Genomic DNA, 20,599 nt, shown 5'->3' with positions numbered 1-20,599 from the left:
ACTGGAGGCCAAGGTCTCTGGAACAGACACCAAATCAGAGGGAAGGGTATTTCAGCTTTTAGACAAAGTTAGCCTCTGTTTTACTGGTATTAGCATCTGGAGACAAGAATTACGATGGCTTAATGAAACATACTACAATCACACTCTAATTTTTAGTAATCACAGTTAGGTGACAGACACCAACCAGACTGCCAATATCTAATATGTGGGGAGCGTCACTATCTAGTGGAAGAACCTAGTGACTGGAATAAATAAAACTAAAACTCACAATAAAAGCATAATAATAGAGTTAACAATACACGAGAGAAGGCCAGCAGAGGGACTGGACAATATTCCGGACTAATGTTTAATATAATGAATATACTCAGATATACTCCAGTTTCTCCCTGTTAGCTGCTATAGCGAAACCTGAGGTGCCAAGGGAAAAAAATCCCACAGCTTCAGAAAACTCCAGCTTCAAATGATGATACGTCAGGGATTTCAAACCATCCCACTTGAAGATGAGGACTATCAACATCCACTGGATAAGCATGCTGCCTCCTTCTACTCCCTACTCTCCATCTCCACCACTGTAAACAACCCCCAAACCCCTGTCTCTGACAGACAGCAAGGAGACCTGGACCCATAGGTAGGGACAACACCCATGCTCAGCTTGAAGCAGTTACAGAAGATGGACCATTGACCCTTTGCCCCTTGAAAGACTTTAAGGGTCCAGATTCCTTGAAGGGGGAGTGTTAGATCAGGTAGATAGCTAGATGTGAACAGAGAAAGGCAGACACAGGCCAAATGGCAGGAAACCATTGTAAACAGTGGGGGTCCTTGGGCAGACAAAGAAAAGCAGGAACTTCAGGACTGACAGGAAACCACACATTTGGGGTGATAAGTGTCCTGGAGCCAGATAAAGAAAGGTGGGAAAAGGCTCGACTCTCTGGAATCTGAAGGTAACATTTTGCTCATTATGCTCTCATTACAATAAAATTAGCCTTGCAGATAAGAAGTTCCCATCATGCACCGACACCATGACACTTCTGATCAAGACTAAAGGACAAAAATCCCTCCTCCCTTCGGGAACGTGGAGCTGGGATGAAAATCAGGGAATCCTCCCCAATGAATATTCCATTCCTTCTTTTCTATACCCCACATAACTGGCTTGCCTAAGAAGCTCAGCCCAGCTAGTCACTTGAGCCTGCCTGCTCTCTGAGCATTCTGTTGCTTAAGTAAATCCTGGCTTTGCTTTCTTGACCTCCCTGTCTCGTCTCTGAATTCTTTCTGCCACGAGACAAGAACCTACTCTCCAGTAACATCCGGAAAGGGCACGGGCCTCTGAGCCCCCACCCCTTTCAGGGCTTTGTGGACATGAATGTGGCATTGGAGAAGAGAGCAGGGACATAAACCCAGAACACTTAGGATTGGGGGGAGAACTGGGCGCTTGGTCTTAGTAATGTGTGATAAGGACTGAGAGCTAAGGAGTGAAGGACAAGAGATTCTCCACCTTCAACACTGTCGGGGCGTGGGGATGGCAAGGGAGGAAGGAAAGGGATGTGGTCCATAGACTTGAGGACTGACATTTAGGAAGTCTTCACCTGCCTCCAGCTCCCAGGCCTCTGGGCCCTCTCCTTGGATGGGTGGCAGGGATAGGAGAGTCTTCACTGAATACACTTTGTACCTTTTTAGCTGTGAACCATGTTAATTACTACCTTTTAAAACTTATTATTATTACATCTTAAGGAAAATATACTTGAGCCATGCGAAGGAGGATTGCTTTTCAGCTGCAAGAGGAGTTGCAGAGTTGCTCAGTTGCAAAGTCCTGTCTTGGCCTGCCCAGGGCCTGGGAGGGTGGGCAAATGTTCCTTGGATCCAGTTTAGCATGAAGACCCAGAAAAGGCCACACTGGAAGCAGGGAACAGCACCACAATTCCCATGGGGCGCAGCGCCCTGATGTCTGGTCACTAGGGGCTGCACCTAGGCCTGGGTCATTCAGGGCAGGGATCTGGGGCAGAGACACCCCAGTAGAGTTGCCAAAATGAGCAAGTGAAAATACAGGATGCCCAGGTAAATTGGAACGTCAGATAAACAATAAAAATGTTTAATGTAAGTATGTCCCAAATATCGCATGAGATATACTTACACCAAAAAGGTTTCCATTGTTCATATGACATTCAAACTTGACTGGGCATTCTGTATTTTATTTGGCATCCCTACACCCCAAATATTGGCTGGAGAGGAAAAGCCATTCTTGCAATTTTCTTTTTTCAGTTTTCTGTTTTCATTTCTTAAATTGTTAACCCAAATTTCCACAGCCTTACCAGCCTATAGATGCAAATGAATTCACTTAAAAATAACAAATGTCGGGACTTCCCTGGTGGTCCAGTGGGTAAGACTCGGTGCTTCCAATTCAGGGGGCCCGGTGGGAACTAGATCCCACGTGCATGCCGCAACTAAAAGATCCCACGTGCCACAAGGAAGAGCCTGTGTGCCGTAACTAAGACCCGGCGCTGCCAAAGTAAAAATGAATTTAAAAAACAAATGTCCCTGGTCTGCCCGTCTCCCAGTGCAGGACCTCGTCCCTCTAAGATACCACAGTCTGGGGCCTCCCCAAAAAGGTCAGTTTCCTCTGCTCCTGTGGTAGCAGAGTGCCCTCTGCCCCCTAGGCCACAGGAGGGCAGCGGTTGCTTGGCTGAGTCGAGTCCGAGCCTGTGCCTCGGCTCCCTCTGCTGGTGAGTCCCAGACTGCAAACGCGGGGGCTGCTTGAGGGCGCTGGGCTCCACAATCCCACCGCGGAGCGAGCGCCTCCAGGGATGGGAAAAAGGCCCCCTTCTCCCACCTCTCACCGGGTCCGACAGCAGATGGTCTCTCCAACTGCCCTCCCTACCTCACCTCCTCCCTCCTCATGCCCTCTTCTTGGCTTTGTTCGCACCACATGAACAGGCGATGCTCCAGCCTGTGCCTCCTCTTGGCTCCCTCCACCCCAAACCGCTCAGCCTGGCTCTGAGCTAACCAAAGGCTCCTCCAAGTGCCAGGCAGGCCAGACAATGGAAAAGCCCACAGTTCCCAAGGGTCACAGTCAGCTTCCCCGCCTGCTCCATCACCCACATCGTCCACGTCCTCCCCCAGACTGCCAGGTGAGCTTGTGTCCATTTAAATCTCCCATCCTCACCCCAGTAGTGCCTTGGCCTGTCTGTAGCAGCTCCTTTCAAGGAAGGATGGCTTATTCATTTTCTGTGTCTCCACCAGGCGGGACTGTGTCTGTCTTGTGGCCACCAGATCCTCCTAGCATAGGCACAGAGCAGAGTGAACAAATACTGGCAAAATGAAGGTTGAGAGGCTGTGGTGGGGGTGAGGGGCCTCCCTGGATCAGAGGCAAAGAGTGATTTTTTTTTTTTTTTTAATAAAGACACTTTATTTACAGATAATACAAAATAAACTACAGGACAAACTACTGTGCAGGAGGAGCGACGGCCCCCATTTTGACCCCCCTCCCCATCCCAGAATAACTTATATAAAAATTTTAAAAGGTCCTAGAAGGAGGGAGGGGCAGGGCTGGAAGCACCTTTGCTGATTGGGGATTGGGGCCTTCAGTCCTCATCCACCCTGTTCCAGTGCAGAGTGGACCCTGGCTTGCTCCCTTCCAAGTCCTGGGCCTGGCAAGGAGGGAACACAGTTGCAAGGGCAGTTGGTGGTCGTTATAGAGGCTCCCAGACCAAGGACTCTGACTTCTGACTCTGAAGGGTTTGAGTGAATAGGTTGGTAAGTGGCGCTGGGGGCGGGCATGGTGTTGGCATTATTGCAGTGCTCCAGCCATCTTCCTCCTGGCCCTGGACACGGGTCTGCGCTGGCTTCTGGGGAGCAGCCATGTCGGGGCAGGAGTGTGGGGATCCTCAAAGCGATGATGTTGTTGAGTCCACCACCTCGCGGCCGTTGCAAACAGTGGGGACAAACTGGGAGCCAGACCCTAGGGAAAGGAAGCTGGAGGTTGGGGCCAGTCCCAAGGTCCCTTATACAGTAGGGAAGCAGGGCGGCGGAGAGCAGGTCACCATCATCCCCCACACACCCTCTCCTGTCCAGCCTCATCTAGGGGGCACTTCACCCCCAGCCAAGGAATCTCATGTGCCCTCTGCCCCCTAGGCCACAGGAGGGCAGCGGTTGCTTGGCTGAGTCGAGTCCGAGCCTGTGCCTCGGCGCCCTCTGCTGGTGAGTCCCAGACTGCAAACGCGGGGGCTGCTTGAGGGCGCTGGGCTCCACAATCCCACCGCGGAGCGAGCGCCTCCAGGGATGGGAAAAAGGCCCCCTTCTCCCACCTCTCACCGGGTCCGACAGCAGATGGTCTCTCCAACTGCCCTCCCTACCTCACCTCCTCCCTCCTCATGCCCTCTTCTTGGCTTTGTTCGCACCACATGAACAGGCGATGCTCCAGCCTGTGCCTCCTCTTGGCTCCCTCCACCCCAAACCGCTCAGCCTGGCTCTGAGCTAACCAAAGGCTCCTCCAAGTGCCAGGCAGGCCAGACAATGGAAAAGCCCACAGTTCCCAAGGGTCACAGTCAGCTTCCCCGCCTGCTCCATCACCCACATCGTCCACGTCCTCCCCCAGACTGCCAGGTGAGCTTGTGTCCATTTAAATCTCCCATCCTCACCCCAGTAGTGCCTTGGCCTGTCTGTAGCAGCTCCTTTCAAGGAAGGATGGCTTATTCATTTTCTGTGTCTCCACCAGGCGGGACTGTGTCTGTCTTGTGGCCACCAGATCCTCCTAGCATAGGCACAGAGCAGAGTGAACAAATACTGGCAAAATGAAGGTTGAGAGGCTGTGGTGGGGGTGAGGGGCCTCCCTGGATCAGAGGCAAAGAGTGATTTTTTTTTTTTTTTTAATAAAGACACTTTATTTACAGATAATACAAAATAAACTACAGGACAAACTACTGTGCAGGAGGAGCGACGGCCCCCATTTTGACCCCCCTCCCCATCCCAGAATAACTTATATAAAAATTTTAAAAGGTCCTAGAAGGAGGGAGGGGCAGGGCTGGAAGCACCTTTGCTGATTGGGGATTGGGGCCTTCAGTCCTCATCCACCCTGTTCCAGTGCAGAGTGGACCCTGGCTTGCTCCCTTCCAAGTCCTGGGCCTGGCAAGGAGGGAACACAGTTGCAAGGGCAGTTGGTGGTCGTTATAGAGGCTCCCAGACCAAGGACTCTGACTTCTGACTCTGAAGGGTTTGAGTGAATAGGTTGGTAAGTGGCGCTGGGGGCGGGCATGGTGTTGGCATTATTGCAGTGCTCCAGCCATCTTCCTCCTGGCCCTGGACACGGGTCTGCGCTGGCTTCTGGGGAGCAGCCATGTCGGGGCAGGAGTGTGGGGATCCTCAAAGCGATGATGTTGTTGAGTCCACCACCTCGCGGCCGTTGCAAACAGTGGGGACAAACTGGGAGCCAGACCCTAGGGAAAGGAAGCTGGAGGTTGGGGCCAGTCCCAAGGTCCCTTATACAGTAGGGAAGCAGGGCGGCGGAGAGCAGGTCACCATCATCCCCCACACACCCTCTCCTGTCCAGCCTCATCTAGGGGGCACTTCACCCCCAGCCAAGGAATCTCAGCAACCCAGGGAGTTGCCCCCATGATGAGGAACTAAGGTGGGGAGAGGGGGCACAGGTGGAGAGGGGTCTTAGAAATAGATGGACGCTGACCTTGGCCGAGGCTGGAGCTGGCTCTGGCAGCTGCACTGCTGAAGCGGCTGGTGGGTGTGCGGTGGCTAACCACATTCTTCTGTGGCTGGAACAGGATGATGTGCAGCTTGGGCGCGAAGAGACAGCCGAGCACCACAGAGCCGCTGAGGCTGACGGACACACACATGGTGGTGGTCTGCACCTGTGATGGGAGAGGTCAAGGATGAGTCTGTCCCACAGGCCTGGGCCTGGCCCCAGGGACCCTGCCCGGGAGGTGGGGTAAGGAGCAGGGGAGACCGTAAGCATCCAACACTGGACCTTGGTCCGTCTGCCAAGCTCCAAAGAATTTTTAGGAAGGTTGGGCACAGTCCCAGCATCAGCCCCAGTGCACTGTCTTCCAGGATGACCAGCTGTGGGGGTGAACATGCAGAGTGCATGTGGGAGTGGGTGTGCAGGCATGTGTGTGTGTGCGGGTGTGTAGGGGTGCAGGTATGGAGTGCATGCATGTAAGGGCATGAATATCTGTAGGGGGTGTGTGTGTGTAGGGGGTGGTGAGAGTGTGCAGTTGTGTGTATAAGTATAGGATGCATGTATATGGATGTGTGGGAAGATGTGGATGTTTGCCAGGTGTGCTGGTATGTGCACATGTGTGAGCGTAGGGATACGTGTGTGCACGCATGTGTGTGTGGGTACTGTGTGTGTACATGCCAGGTAAGTCCTTAGCCACCTATGATTGGCATGCAAATGCAAATCATATGCAAATACAGGCTGAGTCAGAGCAGATTCCCTCCCCAGCTTGAGCCTCCACTGCCCAGGCAGGTGGCCCAGCAGGTGCAAGTGCAGCCACACCCAGCCGTCCCTGGCCACCGGCACTGCCCTCCATACCTCTGTCCTGAGGAAAAGGGCTTTTGCAGGGGCTCTTGCCTCAATTTTCCTGCTCCTTTAATTGTTAAAATTGTCAGCTCAGACCCTGCTCTATACTCCCAAGCTGAGTGACCTTAGGCAAGGAATTGAACCTCCCTGAGTCTCCACTTCTTCATCTGTAAAACGGGGAGAGCCACAGAATTTACTCCAGAATTGTGAGGATTACCCAAGATTATCCTCTTATTGTTCAGAGCTCAGCTCACCTGTCACATCCTTGGGGAGGTCTGCCCTGACCACTCCATCTGAAGCAGCCATTGCCCCTTGAAGCTGAGGAGACGCATTGAGCACTCAGTGCCAGTTGGAATTTTGCTAGGAAGCCACCAACTGGGGTACAGTTTTCACCTGCTTTGACCTTCCTGAACCCTACACCCCAGATCTCCTCCCCCTCTTTGCTTCACCTTTCCTGACCTCCCTGGTTTCATCTCTCAATCCCAGGGTTACACAGCTCTGGGGGCACCACGCCACACTGCACAGCTCCAAGGGGCATCAAAGCATTGTACCCTCTGGGGCTGCTGGTTTAATAGCTCTGCCATTCCCATTCCTGCTTCACTCTCACCTCTGCCTACCTTTCCACCATGTACACCCCTCCCACCTCAACTCCAAGCGAGGGGGAGGGCAATGCAGACCCTCTGCTCCAATCAGCTTCCGTATTGGCTGCCCTCCCCACCTCCTCCACCCTACCTATTCCCATCTGCCTGTGCTGCAGAGTCCAGTTCAAGGACCCCTCTTCCAAAAAGCCCTCTCTGACTTCCTACACACTCATACACACACCACCACCACCACCACATACACACCTCCCTCTTCTGTATTCTCACTGGGGCCTTTTGTCAACCTAAACCAGTCAGCAGCTCTTTGGTCAATCACCCTGCTAGTTCAGGAGCTCCACAAAAGCAGAGACCAGGGCTCCCCTCCTGCAGCCAACCCCTCAGTGGAGCAGGGTAGAGCCTCTGCTGATTTGGACACATTTCGGCACCTCCACCTCCACCCAGGTTAGGAGATAACATCTGAGTCCTGAAATCTCTTCTCAGCTCTAATTCCTCCACCTCCATGGCCATTTCCCCAGGCCCCACTCAACCTTCCCACCTTCCCCTGGGGTCCACTCCTAACTGGGCCACCACAAGCTGTGTGCTCCTGGGTGAGGATTTAACCTGTTGGAGCCTCAGAGTTATCAGAAGATTAAATGAGATATCAGGAAATAGAAGGTCCTGTGTCCCACTCCACCCTGCCCCCCACCCACCCCCAGGCCTCAGCCCACCCTGGAGCAGGGAGCTCAGCCGGTAGTCACTGGAGGTGACATAGAAGATGGGCAGGAAGGCCAGCCAGATGATGCAGGTGGTGTACATGGTGAAGCCGATGAACTTGGCCTCATTGAAGTTTTCAGGGCACTTGCGGGTCTTGAAGGCATAGAGTGTGCAGAGCGCAATGAGGAGCACGTTGTAGGCCAGCGAGCCCAGCATGCTTGCATCACGGTGGTTGCAGCGCAATGTCACTACCTCCCGCCGCTCAGGGGCTGTCTCCTTGCCCGTGCCTGGTGCCTCCACCACCAGCCAGGCAGCCACGATGAGCAGCTGGCCAGAGATAAGGGCCAGACAGATGGCCACCTGCGAGGCAGGGCTGATGAAGCGTGGCCGCTGGGCTCCCTCCCGGGCCCCACCGAAGATGCGCGCAATGCGGTTGGTCTTGGTGAGCAGGGCCGAGTAGCAGACGGAGAAGGCAGTGCCCAAACCGAGGCGCCGTAAGGTGCACACCACTGTGGATGGCTTGGCAATGAGGACGAAGGTCATGCAGTAGCAGAGGAAGACACCACCCAGCAGAATGTAGCAGAGCTCCCGGCCAGAGGCCTTGACCACTGGGGTGGCATTGTGCCGCACGAAGACACCCAGTACAAAGAGGGTGGCCAGGGCGCCTAGGCAGGCGATGGTGACAGGTCCCACGGCCCAGGCATCGCCCCAGCGGATGTACTCCTGGGGCAGCTCAAAGCAGCCAGTCAGGCTGGCATTGGGCCAGTAGCCCAGGCCACAGTCAGCACAGGTGAACTCATCCAGCCGGTACTCGTAGGGCTGGCAGGGGATGCAGAGCCAGCAGCAGACCTCCCCTGGCTGCATGCTTTTCACCTCATTCTGGAGGCAGGGCTCACTGCAGCGAGAGGCGGGCAGGGGCCCGGCTGAGAGGGAGGCCCATGGGATGAGGCTGGTGTCCAGGGTCAGGCCTTCTGCCCAGTAGCCCACCTTCTGGTAGCGATAGCGCCCACTGCCTGCCCGCAGATAGGTGAAGATATTGTAGCGACCAATACCGTCCCCAAAGCGGTCGAAGCGGACCTCACTGTGGGTGTCAGCTGGGCGGAAGGGGGCTGGGGTCAGGGAGGGAAGGAAGAGAGGGTTGGATTGGTGGGTCATCCTGATGTGACCTCAACCCTAACATAGAACTCAAACTCCAAAGCTTAGGTCAGCCCTCATCCTTCTGATCCTCAACCCAGCACTAAAGCCAGCCTAACCCCAGCCATTTTTCTAAATGAGAAGCTACAACAAACCCCAACCCTAAGCCCCAAATAGAACCCCAACCTTAAAATCCAGGCACCTCCACAAACCTAATGCCCACACCAATCCCCAACCATAACTCCCAAAACCCAGCCTTAGACCTTCCAACCCAGACCCCAGACCCCAACTTTATCCCAACACACACCACAGCCCTTTCCCCAAACCTACCATGGAGACCCCCTAAGGCTAAACTCGACCTTAGGTCTAGTCCTGGTCCTACTTTTAATCCCATCAATGACATCCCCAGCTCCAGCCCCGGACAGTCCTAACACTGATCCCAGTGCAAGCTGAATCCCAACCTCAGTGGTCACCTGGAACCACCAATGTTCACCAGCATATGCTTGGCAGGCAGCTCACAAATCACTCTACTCCCCATCCCCACTCCCCTGTGAACCTCACATCTCTCAGCCAGGCTCAGAATGCAGGTATCCCTGTCATCCCAGGTCCCAGTGAGAAATGGTGTTCAAGTTAGCAGATCATGTACTTAAGGCCCCGTGGTGAATGGTGCAGCCTGGTGTTGAATGCAGGTCCCCCGCAGCCCCTACTCTTTCTACCCAAAAAAGTCCTCAAAATCCAACTTGAGCCCTACCATAAATTCCACTTAGCCCAGCGGGCTAAATTCAGCCTTGTTCTAATGTCAACCCAATCAGACCCAAATGCAACACTAACCCCCACTCTGATTCTCCCATAACTCTGAATGTCAGTCTTATTGGAATTACTATTCCTCTTGATCCTGGTCCAGTACTCCAAGCTTTGTCAGCCCTGGCACCCTCTCTCACTGTTCCCACAGTGATTCTTCCTGAAGCACAATGATGATTCTGAGGCATTTATTTTTCTTGAAGCTGGAACTTCTATTAAAGTAACTTTTGGTTTGAAGAGACTGTGGCCACCTTGAGTGGAAAACCAAGATTAGGAATAGAAATTTTCCTGGAAAATAGTGTGTCATCCTGATGCACCTTCCTTCTGACTCTCACTGATATTTTGCTGCCTGACAATGGGCTTGAGGTCTCCTCATCCCTACTCCCTGCATGATAAAGAGACAGGAGATAAAGGGCAAGGCCCAAGCAGGAACCAGAGATCCTCACAGTGAAGGACCAGGCCAGACATCTACTCTCTGGAAGGAACTCAGAAAGTGGAACCTTAGTCCTGGCTCCTGTTGGAGTCCTCTCTGCCTAGCTGCCCTTGTTCTGGCTCTGACACCAGCCCCTTGGGTAATGCCCTTACTTGCTATGGGCTGTTTTCTTAGCCGTGTACTAGAACCTGAGGGCCTGTTCCCTTTCACCCTCCGAGGGCCAGCTGCCTGGTGGACACTGGCCAGCACCATTACCATCGAACTTGACGTTGAGCACGAAGTCTTTGTAGAGGCGGCGCCCATTGACAGGCCGCATTGCATCACAGAGGCGGGTGGTGTTGGGGCAGAGGGCGCGATGCATGTTGTGCAGCGCGTGGGCCATGGCATACACCGCATTGACCACAAACATGATCTTGGACTCTTGCTCAAAGGGCACAGCCTGCAGGGAGTGGGCTGCACAGTCTCTCTGCCGGAAGCTGCAGCGGAACCTCTGCTCCCAGAACTCGCGGAACCAGGGGTTCCGGCTGTTATTCCACGGGTCCAGGCTCTGGAAGTAGGAGGCAAAGTCGCTGATGGGGTAGGAAGCCAGCTCTATGGTGATGGCACCTTCAGCAGCGCCCTCGCTACCTGCCACCACGCTCTCCAGGGCCCCCCAGCCATCGCTGGCCACCCAGGTGAAGCTGGCATTGAGACGCTGGGTGGCAGCGAGGAGCTCGCGGGCGTCCTCGGAACGGGTGAATAGGACAGCCACACGGGCACTGGGTTTCTGCAGCAGGGCTCGCACCACGCCCTCGAAGGCTGTGCGGCTCATAGCACGGCCCACCTTCTCCGAGGTGGCCACACAGATGTTGCGGGCACGGGCTTCTAGCTCAAAGGCTTCGATGCCTGTCTCGCCGTAGTCGCCCTCGGATGCCACAGTGGACACGTAGGTCCAGTTGAAGAAGCGGAGAATCTCAGCCATGGCTTTGGCTTGGAAGAAGTCAGGGGGCACCGTGCGGGCAAAGTAGTCATAGCGGGACTTGTCGCTCAGCTTGGCACTAGTGGATGCATAGCTGATCTGAGGGATCTGAAATAGCCGCAGGAGGTTGGCCACCTGGGGGAGGGGTAGAGAGGGCGAAGATAGAGACCAAGTCAAATGCTGGAGACGGATGTGCCCCCACAGCTATTGGACCTTGGAATCAAGTGCCCACGTGGTTGGCCCTGAGGTCTCCCTCTCGAAAATACCTATATCTTTCTTTTTTTGTGCGGTACACGGGCCTCTCACTGTTGTGGCCTCTTCCGTTGCGGAGCACAGGCTCCCGATGCACAGGCTCAGGAGCCATGGCTCACGGGCCCAGCCGCTCTGCAGCATGTGGGATCTTCCCGGACCGGGGCACGAACCCGTGTCCCCGGCATCGGCAGGCGGACTCTCAACCACTGCGCCACCAGGGAAGCCCAAGACCTATAACTTGTCTTGATGTGTCTTCCCCCTGGTGGCAGGGAGTTTTCTATCCCTTCCCAAGGGCTGAGAAAGACCCAGGGCCAAGGCACCAGGGTCCTGAGCCACACCTGAACCCCTCTGCTGTCTCCCTTCAGACTCATGGCAGTAACAAAGAGAGAGAGCTAAGGGAAAGCCCAAGTCCTGGGTGGAGAGAGGTTGGCCACTGGCTGCACAGGGAAAAGTAGGCCCTAGATGGCAAGTGGGATGCTCAGGGCTCTTAAGCTCTCTACCCCGGAGTCAATTCTGATGGGATGATGGAGAAAGGAGGAAAAGACTCCCCCAGGAAGACCCAGATTTGAGGGCTCCATAGCTCTGAGAGCCCAAGAGTTGGTCTCCACTGGATGCCTGAACCTGAAATAAACAAGGCTTCCTGCCTACCACTGCCTGCCTGGCAGCCGATCTCCCACCCCCAGATTCCTGGGACCTGCCCCTAAGGGTGGGGTCCAGCCAAGGACCAGGTGGGATGGTGGGTAGGTGAGAGCAGGGCATGGCCCAGGTTCCACAAGCGGGAGTTAGGTCCTGTATTTGCAACTGGGACACAGGTTTTTACTCTGACAGTGTCAATGTCTTCCCTGTACTTTCTAACTCTGTGCCCCTGGGCAAGTTAGCAAACCTCCCTGAGCCTCAGTTTCTCATTCCTGCCTTACAAGGTTGATAAGCAGATAAAAATGATGTATGTGAAGCCACAATGCCTGGAAGATGATAGGGGTTTTGGCAAGAGAGGAGGGGCCAGAATATGGAGGAATCATTAACAGGCAGGTGCAGCCTATGGATAAAGGACTGAGCTTTGCTTTGACCCAGACAAGGAAAAAGCAGACTGATGTTGAGGTGTGGGCCTTGTTGCAGGAGGCAGGCAACTTGGGGTTGGAGAGAGGTAACTAGGCTCCTGGAGATGAATACATGGGGCCCTGAAGAGAATTGTGAGGAGTGGGTGCTGGGAAAGCACCCCAGAGGCCCCTGCAGACATCAGCAGGTGGGAGGCTGCCTACCCATCCCTGCCTCTGCACCCCCAGGGCTGCAGATGTAGGTGCTGCTACAGCCACACCTGTCCAAGCTACTGCTGGACACTTCCAGTAGCTGGGACTAGTAGGACTGGTCATTCATTCCCTGCAATAGGGGTATGAGCAGGCTTCCCCAACCCCAGGCCAGAAGCTGCCTTCATGGTTTAGACTCCTGCTTCCTTTCTCCTAAACAAGCCTTCCAGGTCAGAGGTCCTGGCCCTGCTTCTGATGGCAATGCCCTCTGCTGGCTTCCTAAAGGAAGCTGAGGCCCCAGACAAGGCCCTCCTTGCAACACTCCCAACCCCAATCCCAGCTCTGACCTCACCTTCCAGCAGCCTATGTCAGGCACCAGGAAGGTAAGAGTCCAAGCAAGAGGAGGAACCCAGTCAGGGACAGGGAGGATCCCACCTGGGCTAAAGCAGCCAGATGTGGCAAGGGACATTAGCTGAGCCCTCTGCTGACCCCTTGTGGGAGAACAGGAGGAGGGAGGACCTGGTTCCCTCCCCTTTCCACCCCTTCAAATCGTACACCCACTGAAGACCCTTGGGTACCCTCCTCCTCACCTCCACACACATCCTGCTTCTCTTCCTTCTGGGTCCCCAACCCCCGTTTCTCTTCTCTGGTTTGCTCTTGGCTTCTATTTTCCACCCCTTTCCAATCCAAAGACAGATGACCTGACAGTCCTGGAGGTCCTTGGCTGAGAGCCCTAGGTTCACGTCTCTACTTTGTGAGCACCTGGACTTGTGCCTTGCCTCTCTCCAAGCCTCAGTTTCTCCATCTATGAAATGGCTTAATAACAATAGCAGCTAATGTTGATTACGCCGTTATGATCTGCCAGGCCCCCTCATTAAATTTCCACCACACCCCTAAGAGTGGTAAGTATTATGAGTCCCATTTTATAAGGATGAAACTGAGGCACAGAAGAGAGAAATAATGTCCAGAGTCACACAGTAAGTGGGAGAGCCAGGATTCAAAACGCCTATTAAGTTTCTTAGGGCTGTATAACATCAGATGTGTGTGTGCGTATGTGTTGGAAGTGGGATGCTTTCCTTGCACAGTCTCTAAAATTGTACTCCCATTTTGCCACAGGGGCACTTTCTTAGTCTTCTGTAAAAAGCTACTCGAAGGAAGCTTCTAGTCCCTCTTCTAATGCATGGTAGCCCAGAGCCCCTGCTCAGCAGGAATTCCAGGTCCCCACCTCTGGCCTCCCTCCCCAGCCCCCACTTAAACAGCCCCCATGTACCTGGATAGAGACATCGCTGTAGGAGCCGCCAATGACACCAGTGATGGCAGTGGGAGCATCACCATGGGTGGCATAAGAACCATCGGGGCAAACATGGCGTGAGCCATCGGCACCATGGCTGAGTGATGCACGCACGAAGTCAAGTGCCTGCTCCAGGGCATGTGTGTCCTTGGAGCAACTGTCGAGTATGTGTGCACCCAGGCGCACGCCCGGCAGCAGGCTTGGGTCATGGTTGATACGATCCAGCGCAAAAAGCATGGCCTCCAGGCGCTGGATGCCGCGATGTTCATTGACAGGACCACACTCCTCTGCTGGGCCGCCCTTCTGGTGTACCGGAAACAGCCCACCCAGAATCAGGTCCCCCTCCAGGGTCAGCACCTTCTTGGCTGGGCCTTCAGCCACAGCGCCCCACAGCAGCAGCAGAGCCAGGAACCCAAGCAGTGATCCCATGGCCCCAAAGGGGATGGATGGGTCCAGCAGACCTGGGCCTCCAGGGGGTGAGGGCAGAAGCAGCAAAGGCAAAGAGAGGTATAAATAGACCAGGAAAGGACAGACAGGAAAAGGATGAGGAGGGACCCAGCTCCTGCAGAGAGAGAGAGAGAGAGAGAGACAGACAGACAGACAGACAGACAGACAAACAGGTAGGGAACAGTGGAACCTGAGAGTGGCTACCCCTTCTGACTCTGCCTCCCCCAAACTCCTTTCCAAGGGACTGAGGAGCCAGGGAGAGGTGGTGCCCCTAACTAGGATGAGAAACTCCTGGGACACCCCTTTGGCCTGTCTCTCAGCCCTGCCCAGATCTGCGGCTGGAGATGGGCTCTGTGCCCATCCCAAATTTAGCAGAGATGGAGGATTACAGAGAGTAAAGGCCCAAACAGAAAACAGAAGACCCAGAAGAATGTCCAACACCCTGTCAAAACCTCCCGGGACCCCAAAGTCAACAGCTTTGCAGCAGAAGGTCACAGTTACAAACTTGGGAGTCCAGTCCCTATCCTGAGCCTTGGATTTCCAGAGAGGAGCCATCGCTGGCTGAGAACAAAGGGTAGTTAGTCTCCAACCTCTAAGGAAACTGAAGCCCAGGTGAGCACCCAAGGTTCCCAGCCTCTCGTTCTTAAAAAGCCATCCCCAACACTCCCTGACTGGGGAAGTAATAGAGACTCTAGGCTTTGGAAGTTAGATAGCAAGGTAGAGAGGCTGGCCCTAGAAAGGGACACCGAAGTGACCACAGGTCCTAAAGTCAACAGGGAAAGTAGATGTGAGTGTATGTGTGTGTCAGGGGTGGGGGGGCAGTCCATCTGGTCAAAATCTCAAAACAGGGCTCAAGGTGAGATTTTGGACACGCTAGCACTATATAGACTGCCGTTTGAGACTTTTTGCTTTCGTTTTCTCTTCAGCTCAGAACCAAGCAGAGAAAGTCACCATCTCCAGACTCCCCATCCTTGGTCTCAGGGCCCTGTCCATCCTGGCCCCGGCCCTCAGAGACCCTGCCTCCCTCTTCCACTCTGCACCCTGTATTTGTGCCCCAGCTGCCCTCCCAGACACCCATCCCAAACAGGTTGTCACAATCACACAGGCTTGGGAAGGCTAGCAGAGGGAAACTGAGCCTGAAGAAGGGCAGAACTAGTTGAAGGACCCCATATCCTGGCCACAGAGACTGGGGCTCTTCATTTTGCCCCCTCAGCTCCCCAGGGTTAGTCTGCCACTGGGGCTAGGCCAGGAGAACTGTGATCCTGTGCATAGCCAGAAAGCAGCAGCTCAAGCAGGCAAACAGGAGAGAGAGGTAAGCATGAAGCCCAACACAGATGGGGACACGGACCCAGATGGGGGCTGAGGTCCAAACTGGTTAAGACCACGATCCTCCCACAGGGGTGGCTGGGACCAAAGCTCCAACAAGGGACAGAATCCTGAAGGGAGAGAGAACCCTAGAATGGGGCAGCCTGGGGGCCTGGGCCACAAGATTCAGGGAGGGAGCGATGGAGCCTGGGAGGCTGAGACAAAGACAGAGGCACAGACAGAAAGACTGACCAAAGGACGGAGGGGCAGGAAGAACGAGGGATCGAGAGGCAGAGCGTGCGTTCTTTGGGGAAGAAAGGCGGGACGTCTAGGGCTGTCTTCCCGCTTCCCGGAGCTCCTGGCAAGCGTTGTCTGGACGCCCTGGCCAGTCTCAGCCCCAGGAGCCCCAGAACTCGAGGGCCCGTGGGACCCCAGGACGTGGGGTCAGGATCGATAAGGTCGGTGGCGGCCGCGGCACCACCAGGCTTACCCTACCTTGCGCGCCCGGCTCTGGCGCGGAGAAAAACGGAGAGGAGCCGGGGCGCGGGGTTCCAGCTCCCGCTAGAGCGCTCGCTCGCTCGCTCGCTCGCTCGCTCGCTGGCTCGGCAGCTCTGCGCTCGCGGCCAACCGGGCCTCCGCCTCCCCCCGCACTCCTCCAACACTCCCCTCTTCAGGCGCACCGGCCCGGCGCTGTCCGCCGCGTGGTGCTGAATCCTCGGGCTCTCCCACCCTGTGCTGGAGCAGTTGCCTCTTGGCCCCTCCACCCCAAGTCAGACTGCGTTCCAGAGAGCAGCGGGCATGAGGCACTGGGCTGGGAAGGTCACTGAGCCCCGGGAGGTGCGCACAGTGCTATGGGTTCCCATCTGCGAGAGCGGGAGGGCTGGCCCTAGGGTAGTGGGGTCCACTGGGAGATAGGTAAAGAGGCACGTAGGAGATAGGTGGAGCGCTTAGCCTGCTGCATCCCTGTCCTCACACTGATTCTCCGTATCCATGAACTGCAGTTCCGTCCACATGCCAGGCCTGGGGTGGGGGAATGTGTCTTCAGCCCCAAGTGCGAGCTGGGGCCTGAGTCACTAGAAGGAAGAGATGGAGTGTGGGGGGGTAGGATCAGAGGAGGATGGGACATTCTCTTCCTTCCTGCAGATGACCTTTAAAACCACTACACCCCACACACATCCAGCCCTGACCTTTGGGGAAGAGGCTCCTGAAACTGGCTGCTGCATAGGAGGGAGCAGGAGCTGGAGCCCGAGCAGAGGGAGGACAGCTCTGAGAAGATGTTCTTGAGTCTTCTTCCCTCCTGCAGCAGAGTGCGGAAGGATACCCCTGGGTAGGGGTGGTGGATAATCTGCATCGCCACACTGTACTGAGGGATTTGGAGAGGGGGGCTGCACCCAGATTTAGCCCCAGAGCCATAATGCACACACTAACATGTACTTAGGGGCACAGCATCTCTACACGTTCCCCTGGTGCTGCCCTTTCTTCCACAGGTGTCAGTAGAGGTAAGGCTAGCTCAGATGCATGCCAATGAGCACATGCTAATCCCAGGTCCCTTTGGTACACACACCTACATATGGGCTTGGCGTTGGGGGTTGGGGGGCAGGGGGTTGTCACCAAGGAAGGACAGGCATTTTCCCCCGACACAGAAACTGAAGGCTCCACTGCTCTGGAAAGAGCACAGCTGTACAACAGACCAAGACATCAAACCCAAACAAACTCCATTGCTAATATGAGGCAAGGTGGCAGCAGGATGAGGGTTCAGAGCTGTCAGACAAGGCTGGAGAGACAGACATGCTGTCTGCCAGCTCCTGCTGTTCCCACCCTCTCCACTGTCTCAGAGCAACTGCTCCCTGGGGTAGGTGAGTGATGGGCTGGGCCCCTGGAGCAGAGGGGCTGACAGTAGCAGGGTTCTGAAGTGAGAAGAGCTGCACAGCAGTCCCAGCCCACTCACCAAGGCAGCCTCACAAAAGACATGGGGCTTTATAAACACAGCACAAGCCCAAGTGGCCATTATATGGCCTGCAGCAAGTAAGCTGCACAGTCCCGCGACAGCACATGGACATGCAGTTACACACCCAGCTATGCACACACACACACCCAGCCTTACATGCAGAGCTGTACATGTGGACACAGCCACACACATAGCAGTACACATAAACACACAACTGCACACACAGCTGTATACAGACACAGCTGTAATTCATAGCTCTACATGTGGACACACAGCTGTACACATGAACACATATATGTAGCTGTACATGTGAACATGTCCACACATATATAGCTATACTCATGGACACACAGCTGCAAAGACCTATAGTTTTACATATGGACACAGAAAAACACACAGCTTTACACATGAACACACCCCGCCAAACATAGTTGTACACAGACACATAACTACACACAGACAACTGTATATGGACAAAGACCCCCGAGTGACGCTCCCAGATAGCCAGGCTCACACCCCTATAATTCAACCAAAGTTAGACACTAAGCACAGCAACATGTGCACAGAGTCACATAGCCATCCACACAAGGTACAGCCACCACATAAAAGACCAAAGGCATGCATGTGTTCACATGCACACACGCAGATACACAGCCACTGGCAGGCACAGCGGGGATGTCCTCACCGGCTGGACAGATAACAATGTCAGCACAGGCACACTCTAGCCACAGACACAAAGGCATCCCCTGGAAGCAGACTGAGGCAGGCTGTGAGCTCGCCACTCCTGAGCCCCAGAGGGCACCCCATGCTCAGCTTTCACACCCCTTGTCCTGATCTGCCTGCTCTCCAGCAGCCTGGGGGAGCCTCTGGGGCTGCTGCAATGGAGGGGCAGCTGTCAAGTGGGGCCAAAGAACAGGGAGTGAAAGGCCTCCAATTCCCTCTACCCCCCCCCCCAGGGTACCTGGCCAAGTTCTTTCCTCTCCTCAGGTTGGGGGTGCTCCTGCCCGCTCTGGGGTCCCCAAGAACCAGAACAATTGTGGAACAAACAAATGCACAGTACAAATCCAGGTAAAACAAAGAAAAGCATTTGCTTTATTCTGGGTCCTGGAAGCTCCAATGTGAATCTGAAAAAAAGATGTAACAGGGGTGGCAGCCGTGGGGGCTCGGTGCCAACAGTCCCGGCTCCTTTGGCTCTGGGAGCTGCCAGGGCAGTGAGGAGAAGGCTTAGCCAGAGGCCCAGGGCAGTAGAAGTCAGGTCCCCTTGAGACCCCTGGCCCCAGCCTGAGCCCGGGAGGTGGAAGAAGAAGAGGACTGAAGAGGCTGCTCAGTTCCTTAGCAACTGCACCACAGGAAGGTGCAGGCTGCGGGTTACTCCTCACCCTTCTCAGGGGTACTGGGCTCCCAGGGCCACTTGGCAACCCCAAGGCGTTCAGCCTCAGGGCCGACCCTTGCCTCCCCAAGGGGTCCCTCGCCCTCCAGGTCCAGCTCCTCAAAGGAGGAGCCGCTGGCACCCGACTCGCTGTAGCTGTGCTCACTGCGGGTGTCACCATCATCCCAGCCACGGCTGCTCACCCCAGGGGACAGTGTGGCAGCTGAAGTCTCCCGGCTGCCAGGACCCACCTCCAGGCTTACAGAACTTGTGTCACTCATCGTGTCAGTTCCTGGAGGAAGAGGGAGCACAGGTTAGCTAGGGCCCCCACCCCCTCCTCCAGGGAGAGGACTGAGGCTCTCCCACCAGCCCAGCAACTCAGCATACACAGTGTGCTCATGAATAATAAAGCTGCCCCTGGCTCAAGAGGCTCATTCCAGCTGCCCTCTGCCCTGTCTTGAGCTGCACTGGCAGGGCAGAGGGACAGAACAGGGAGGGAGTGAGGGAGGACAGCCTGCTGTATACTCCTCTCCCTACCCTGAATTAGCCTCAGCTCCCTGCACTCCCACAAAGCCTGCTGCCCCCCAGCCGCCAACAGTCCATTAAAGACCATTCAGCCCCAACCTGAGGAGCTGAGGGTAGGACAGAGATTTAAGTAGTGTCCCCTCCTCCACCCCCCATTTCAGGCTTGGAGAGAGGTTTCTCCAAGGCCAGAACACTGCCCATAAGGCCTGAGGACAGGAGAATGGACCAGGAGGCCTGCTCTCCTGTGTCCCTCCCCCATGCAGGGCTCCCCAAGGGGCAGCCATATCCCTGCCTCTGGCCCACACTGAGCCCCAGTTTGAGGAGGAGGCTGGGGCAGGAGTGGGATGGAGAAGTCCTGAGAAATCCTCGACCAATTATACGGGAGGAGGGTGTTGGGAAGAAGCATTTTAAGGACTTTCTTCTTCTATGCCTGGGTCATCCCAGAGAAGTCCTTACCCATCCCCAACCACTAGTGGCTCCTGAGCCACAAAGCAGCAGAAAGGACCATGGGAGAACTCTGCAAGTGGCTGGAGAGCCCTGAGATCTCTCCCGGCCTGCTCCTCCCACCCCCAACACGTCCTCCAGGGCAGGTTCAACTGCCCTGCTCAGGAGCAGCCCCTCAATTCACCTCCTCAGGTCAGAGGCACTGTCAGCAGTTGGGGGTGGCAAGGAGGAGCAACGAGCTCAGGCCTACTGTGCGTAGGAATCAAGATTGAGAAAAGGCGGATATGCTTCCCTTCCTGTGTGAGACGGAAGGGGGCAGCTATCAAACATCACAGAAAGTGACGGGTGGGCCAGCTTCCTCAGATCCTGTCTCCATGGTGATTGAGCCCAGAGCCCAGCACAGCTGGGGACTGCTTGGCGTTTGGGACTTGGCCTGGAACTTTCACTGAACCTCAGCTGGAGCCCAGCGTGAGGGGTGGGGTGGGGTGGGGTGGGATCTGCTCCCTCAGCCTCCTCGGCCCCAAGATGACCTCTGGGACCTACTGACAGAGGTGAGATGAGCCCTGTAAGTGCCAGGTTGCTGGCCCAGGGCCCTCTTCTTGCTGGGGCCTCAGTCATGGCTCCCAGAGTGGA

General features: G+C 55.3%; 2 protein-coding genes across 7 annotated transcripts in view; both read right to left on the bottom strand.

The window, feature by feature from the left end:
* Positions 1 to 4,909: 4,909 nt before the first annotated feature.
* Positions 4,910 to 16,299, bottom strand: GRM2 (glutamate metabotropic receptor 2). Its single transcript, XM_024746465.1, has 5 exons — positions 13,908 to 16,299; positions 10,439 to 11,276; positions 7,850 to 8,924; positions 5,672 to 5,853; positions 4,910 to 5,426 (listed from the first exon to the last, which is right to left on the bottom strand). Exons 1-5 carry the CDS (start codon positions 14,928 to 14,930, stop codon positions 5,353 to 5,355), a joined length of 3,192 nt encoding a protein of 1,063 aa, XP_024602233.1. The 5' UTR covers positions 14,931 to 16,299; the 3' UTR covers positions 4,910 to 5,352.
* A 2,397-nt stretch (positions 16,300 to 18,696) lies between these two features.
* The window catches only part of TEX264 (testis expressed 264, ER-phagy receptor), a 29,299-nt gene continuing 27,396 nt past the window's right edge, over positions 18,697 to 20,599 (bottom strand). For all 6 annotated transcript variants that reach the window (XM_024746466.1, XM_024746467.1, XM_024746469.1 and 3 more), the window contains exon 6: positions 18,697 to 19,289. In XM_024746466.1, the coding sequence (XP_024602234.1) occupies positions 18,997 to 19,289 (293 nt within the window). In that variant the 3' untranslated portion in view covers positions 18,697 to 18,996. The remainder of the gene's footprint in view (positions 19,290 to 20,599) is intronic.

This window comes from Neophocaena asiaeorientalis, unplaced genomic scaffold, assembly GCF_003031525.2.
Source record: "Neophocaena asiaeorientalis asiaeorientalis breed wild unplaced genomic scaffold, Neophocaena_asiaeorientalis_V1.1 scaffold251, whole genome shotgun sequence".
NCBI classification, from domain to species: Eukaryota; Metazoa; Chordata; class Mammalia; order Artiodactyla; family Phocoenidae; genus Neophocaena; species Neophocaena asiaeorientalis.
Note: the sequence above shows the minus strand (reverse complement) of the source record. Positions and strands in the feature narration are given on the sequence as shown.

Excerpts from the sequence above, each read along its gene's own strand:
- GRM2 (XM_024746465.1), bottom strand. The coding sequence starts at position 14,930 with ATGGCTCCTCTCTGGAAATCCAAGGCTCAGGATAGGGACTGGACTCCC. Across the intron at positions 8,925-10,438 it reads GCTCAACGTCAAGTTCGATG|CCCCCTTCCGCCCAGCTGAC; the intron begins GTAATGGTGCTG and ends CCCTGACCCCAG. Across the intron at positions 5,854-7,849 it reads GTCACCTCCAGTGACTACCG|GGTGCAGACCACCACCATGT; the intron begins GCTGAGCTCCCT and ends TCTCCCATCACA.